This window comes from Pteronotus mesoamericanus, unplaced genomic scaffold (genome assembly GCF_021234165.1).
Source record: "Pteronotus mesoamericanus isolate MK-2021 breed Mesoamerican mustached bat unplaced genomic scaffold, CSHL_Meso_final scaffold_636, whole genome shotgun sequence".
Taxonomy (NCBI): Eukaryota; Metazoa; Chordata; class Mammalia; order Chiroptera; family Mormoopidae; genus Pteronotus; species Pteronotus mesoamericanus.
This window is the reverse complement of record NW_026555324.1, coordinates 4,018,989-4,024,988: the sequence shown is the minus strand read 5'-3', so window position 1 is coordinate 4,024,988 and position 6,000 is coordinate 4,018,989. Positions and strand designations below refer to the sequence as shown.

The following is a 6,000-nucleotide window of genomic DNA, read 5'->3' as shown; positions in this document are numbered from 1 at the left end:
CAGTGGCAGTACAGCCCGGGAGAGGAATTCGTCTTTGTCTCTGCCTGAGAAGACAGACTGTGTACAGGGGCACACAGACAGGGAGATGTTTTTAGGGTTCATGGCTCACGGGGATGGGCTGGTAGACCCTAACAGGTAGACTCATTACTGCCTGTCTCGTAGACTGTATTCCTCAGTACCCATGGTAATTTAGATGCCACAAGGCCGCTCAGTGCTTCATTCTCAGGGCAATGAGGGTAAAAGGTAAAAGGCTGAGCCCTCAGTACACGACAGGGAGGCCAGGAGCTCGTTTGGAAGGAGGCACAGAAGGCACAGCTCTCTAACTGGAGAGACTTCTTACCCAGGAGACAGAGTCTCTACCCACAGGTGCCTTGGTTCTCACTCCTCACTCTCATCAGCGCCCGTCCCTTGACCCAAGGCTCTGATCCCTGTGGACATTGTGAGCTAGGGCGCAGGCTGTGGGATTTCCCACTCCGAAATCTGCTGTTCTTGTATTCTGTGAAGGGGTAGCATGAACAGGGGAAATGATCCCTGAAGACAAATTCTCAGATGAGCACCGTTGCCAGAGAACAAGAAGCCGGGTCTGGGGAAAGGGACTCCAATCCGAGCACTTTCTCCTTTAAGGTGCACCCCTCCCCTGGGAGAGGTTGGGGTTTCTAAGATGTGTCCCTGTCATCAGCTGTGAGTATGTTCTGTCCCCTTACCTGTGGCACCTCAGGTTCCGTGAGGACTGTGTCTGTTGGTGACTGCCAGCTCGGGCAGCCCCCGGAGATGGAGGGCAAAGACCGAGCCCTGAGTTCTCAGTGAAGAACAGCGGCCTGGGGATACGCCGCAAGCTGTGGGCCGCAGCGCCAGGGCCACGGGCGCCGGGGGCAGTGGCCATGTGGATAGGGGTTGAAACTGGGGCTCGACTCTGCTCTCTGTTTTCTCCGCCCCAGGACTCTCAGTGCTGCTGTTGTTGACATTCAGAGCTGCAGACGAGGCCCCGGGAGGTGAGTCTGCCCAGCCGTCCCCATTAGTGACGTGAGATTGGAGTCGTACTGGGGTCTGGGGCCTCTCACCAATCAGTGGTGGAAAGGGGGCTTATTCTGCAAGTGAGGCTCAGAAAAGTCCTCTAAAAATGAGGAGAGCTCTTTTTCCACCTAAATGTGCAGGGTTTTCTGAGCTCTTCCTCTTCTGATAGCAGCCAAGCCTTCCTTCCCTTCCTGCCTCTACCCTTGGACCCCCACTGGCGCCCTGCATTACTTGGGCCTTCTGACCGTGGTCTGCCTCCCCACAGCCCCTGCCCCCACGGCCTGTGCTCCGTGGTGCCCCCCGCAGTCCACGTGTGTCAACGCCACTGCCTGTCGCTGTCTTCAGGGGTCCAGCTCTTCATCTGGGGAGATCGTCACCAGCCCCTCGGAGAGATGCGACGGTAGAGAGGCTTAGGAGGGTGGAGGGCATACAGAGATTGTGGGGGAGGTTGTGGGGCACCCCGATCCGTCATCCCTGAGAGCAGCACAGGAGCACTTTGTCAGGGATAAGGGAGAGGAGGCAGGGCCGGGAAGGAGGAGGGAAGTGGACTCCCAGGTTTCGTGATCAGTAGGTGGAGCGCTGAGAGCTTGCCCAGAGCAGCTGGGTGGTGTGGGTTCAAAACCGAGCTCCGCCACTGACTGGCTCTCTGACACTAATGCAATAATGTCTCCTCTCTTCGCCTCAGTTTGCTTGTCTGTAATTGGGGGTAATCACTGTAGGTACCTCACATAAATGGACTGAGATTTATACATTACCTTTGTGAGAAAAGGTAAAGACTACTACGGAGCTAATGTCAACAAATGGTAGCTATTATTACTGTTACTGTTACTATTATTTTCATTGCCTGAAGAAAGAGGCAAAATAATGGGAGCAACAGGAGGAAAGAAACACCCAGAGCTGGAACCTCAGGCTCCCCTACCAGCTCGCGCTTCCCTGGAGCCCTGCCCGCCCACGACACGGCCCCCACCGCAGAGTCACGGCAGCCCGTGAGGGCGGCAGAACTCGGATGGTTTCTTAAAGGATCAAATCTGGGCCCAAAGACAGTGAGCGACTTGTGGAAAATCCCACAAGAAATAAAGTGGTAGAATCTAAGACCTAAATCTAACAAGTTTTTAGTCTTTAACCAAGGAGGATCATAAAATGAAAGTATAGTACCTAAAAATGATTGAGACAGTAAATTTCATGTCATGTATTTTACCACAATTAAAAAACGGGAAAAAAGGATGTTATAGAGGCAATGGTCTTGATCAACACAAAATTTGTCTGAGATGTATACTTATTTAGAATAAAGAGTGCTCCTTATATGTTTGTGAGGAAAAGAAAAATACCTCCAAACATTCTGTAGTCTGTGCAGTGGTCTTATGGGTGAGTTTTGGTTCCCTCTTTTATCATTTTTGTCTTGTGTCCTAAGTATCATGTGTTATGTTACATTTGGAGAAAGGTGGATTTTGTCAGAGCAAATGAAAAGATGGGGCTGTGACCTGGGCCCGGCCCACCCCGGGCCCTGGGGGGTTGCTGGTCCTTCGTGCCTCCGCAGGTGGGTGTCTGGTGGAGATCTGCAGGCGGGGTGCACGAGGGAGAGGCCCTGCGGCTCCGGTACCTGCGTCCCAGCCCCGAGCCGGGAGCCCCCCTGCCAGGCTGGGATTCCCCTTTGGCAAGTCCTCTCCTTGTGCTCCCCTCATTCCCAGCTCTCCCCCATTCGACGCCACCGCGTCCGCTCAAATTCGAAGGCAGGTCTCTAGCCACTGTCCCCATCTGAGACGGGGTAGAGAGGCCCCGATGCGCAGGCAGGGCATGAACACGGGTGCCTCCTGTCCCGTGCTGGCTGCCGACAGCCACAGCCCGGGCTGGGGGACTTGGAAGGGGAACCCACAGGTGTGGAGAGGGGAGCCTGATGTCGGGGAGACCCGCTCCCTGACTCATGACACCGTCCTAGAGTCCTTTCAGGCGCCAACGTCTTTGGTTACCTGTAGGAATGTATACGACCTACCATTTTGACTCAGCGTTTAGATTCATTCTTGTGTATGGGGTTCTTACTGAGTCATTGTTTTCAGCCAGCAGAGTCCTGCCCCTGCTCACTGGGTCCCTGAGCTACTCAAAGGGGACCTGGGCCATTGGCATCTCTCTCTCTCTCGCTTGTGTTTAGAGAACAAGGAGATAAGATGACAGGAAACACTGCAGTGACTCAGCTGTGATAACTTCCTCATTTCACATCTCTGATGGGCTCTGATGGGGGGACTTTCTTTAAGGCTGGAGAAGGAAGTCTCCCCCTGAAACACCCCAGGGCATCTGCAGAGGGGCTGACATTGGGAGCTGGGGGAGAGCCTGACGAGGGGGGTGGGGCGCACTGGCCTCCCTGTGTAACGGCAGGTGGAGGCCTCAATGGGCAGGGGCCTGACACCGGCTCCACCCTCAGCTGTGAAGGATGATGTCACCCCGACGGCCCCCAGCCACGACTCCCTCCTTGACCACAGCCCTTAGGGTGGCCTTCACTGCTACACTCACCCTGCCTGGAGGCCACCCCCAGGTCCCCAGTGGTGCAAACAGCACCACATGGAGAGTGTGGGGCTGAGTCAGTGCCTCCGTCTACCCCCCAGGGCTTGGAAAGGGGTGGCAGCCCCCCTTCCAGCCACATCTGGACATAGCAGAGTGTGTGAGTCCGGGGGTCCCCAGAGGAGCCAGACGGCTAGAGGAGCAGGGAGGCCAGCGGGTTCGGCAGCGGGCTCGGCCCAAACAACACCGTCTGTGAAGGTTTGGAGTTCAGATCCGATACACACTTTGAAAATCCACAAGTGAAACCATCTGATCACATGCTCAGCGGCACCCACAGGAACCCAGCAGAATGAAAGCTGGGAGTGCCCTGCTGTGCCAGGCGTTAGCTCTTTTGAGGCTAAATGGGAAAAGACATGGGAGGTCCTGAGGAAGGAGTTGGAGTATCAAGGGGAGGTTCCCGGGGAAGCCAGGCAGCAGCCAATCACTAACTGGGACGAAGGTACTTCAATATCTCACAACGCATACATCAGTGTTGGGCTCACCTGCTACGTGTCAGGCCTCTGCACACTTCCTGTAACACCTGCATCCACCACTCAGGGATGTGCAGTCACCAGGTGTCATCACCTCCAGCCAAGGGGTGGGGTCGGGGGCACTATCACCGGGAAGGGGGCGGGGCACGGAGAGGAGAGGGGCCTGATCAGGCTGGGACAGGCAGGGCCTGATTCCCTCCTTCATGTCCCCAGATGGGAACTTGTGCAGCGCTTGGAAGCATCTGTGTGACAACTCCACCTTCTGTGTCAGCGCTCAGGGCTCATACACATGCCACTGCCTCAGAGGCTTGGTGCCCAAACCGGGGTTTCTGAATAAACAAAGGACTACCCAATGCGAAGGTACCTGGCCTGATCTTAGACCCGCCTCCAATGCACACAGACACTCTCACCCCTAAAGGGCATGTGTTCTGTCCCCTGCAGAGATCTCTTTCCCCGCCTGGACCCCTCCCCCTGGGATCAAGAGCCAGGTGAGAGACTCCAGGGGGGGTTAATTTCCCCGCTGCTGCTCCCCCACCAGCTGAGGCTCTCTGACCCCGCATCTCCTCTCTCCCAGAGTCTCTCCCGCTTCTTTGAAAAAGTCCAGAATCTCAGCAGAGACTTCAAGTCTGCCTCGCCCCAGGACACCATCAAGGTAAGGACAGACCCAGGGGAGGGGCATGGTGACACCCCATGGAAGTCTGGGAAGCCTTGTTCTGGGAGGAGACAGACCCCAACACAATGGTGCTGGGCTCTGAGGCCCCGCCCCTCCCAGTGTCGGGGGGAAGAGCAGACATGCAGGATTGGTACTCACCGTTAGGTCCTCATACACCTACTTCCACCTTTGCTCTTCTTCCTGGCTATTGGGTTGACACTGTCCTCGGCACTTATGGACAAGGTTGACCTCTGAATGGCTGCGTTGCACTGGCAAAGACAGGGAATCTGATCTGGTCTCACCTTATCCCCAGATAAACAGTCTGTAGGGTCCGTTCCCTGTGGGTGAGTGGGCAGGGGCTTCTTGAAGTTTCTCTGATGGGACATCCACTGGTTGTGTGTCCCTGTCCCTCCAGCACATCATACAGGGGGTGGATGAGCTGCTGGAGAAACCAGGCGACTTGGGTACCTTGTCCCGGTCAGAGCAGCACTATGTGGCCACTAACCTGCTCAGTGGCCGGGAGGACGTCTTGAGAAAGCTGAGCAAGATGCTGCCCAATGAGCCATGGAGCTTCAGCAGGGCTGCGGGAACAGGGAAGTAGTGGGGTCTGCCCCAAGTCCGCCCCAGGCCCCGCCCCAGGCTCCGCCCGCCTGCCCCCGCCCCACTCCCGTGGCCAGCGCTGGGAGGTCACGCTCGCATCTGCTCGTTACTCTCATAAACACGGTAAAATGAAAGGTTAGAAAGGAAATGAAAAAAATTGTCAACTGTACACATTTTTATTGTTATATAAATAATCAGTAGAAGAAATAATCATAATGAATAATGTAAGAAAAAATAGACGACCCTTTCTCTTTTTTAACCCATTATGAATCCTTGTGTATCTTTTGGGTAGAAATGCTCATTTGAGTCCTTTGCCTGTTTTTAAATTGGGTTGTCTCCCTGTTGTCGAGTTGTAGTTGTTCTTATATATTTGACAGCAGACCCCTATGAGAAATGTGATTTGCAAATACGTTGTCCCATTCCATAGATTCTTTTCACTGTCTTCATTGTCTGTTCACTATGCGTTAAATTTCTATAAGATCTATTTTATTTAGTTATTTTCTTTGTCGTTTGTGTACTTTGTGTCATATGTAAGAGTCAATTTCCAAAATCCAGGGCCATGAAGATTTACTTCTGTGTTTTCTACTAATTGTTGTAGTTTTAGCTCTTAAGTGCAGGTCTTTGGCCCATGTTGAGCCAATTTTTGTTACTGCGTGAGGGACCCTGCCAATGGGTCCCTCTCCCTTTCGTTGCTTGTGCATAGCCAGGTGC

General features: G+C 54.1%; 1 protein-coding gene across 1 annotated transcript in view; it reads left to right on the top strand.

The window, feature by feature from the left end:
- Nucleotides 1-2,793: 2,793 nt before the first annotated feature.
- The window catches only part of LOC129061500 (adhesion G protein-coupled receptor E2-like), a 68,078-nt gene continuing 64,871 nt past the window's right edge, over nucleotides 2,794-6,000 (top strand). Inside the window, 6 exon segments of the mRNA XM_054562161.1 lie at nucleotides 2,794-2,889; nucleotides 3,705-3,765; nucleotides 4,251-4,397; nucleotides 4,479-4,525; nucleotides 4,612-4,689; nucleotides 5,105-5,294. Coding sequence (XP_054418136.1) covers nucleotides 2,794-2,889; nucleotides 3,705-3,765; nucleotides 4,251-4,397; nucleotides 4,479-4,525; nucleotides 4,612-4,689; nucleotides 5,105-5,294 — 619 coding nt within the window.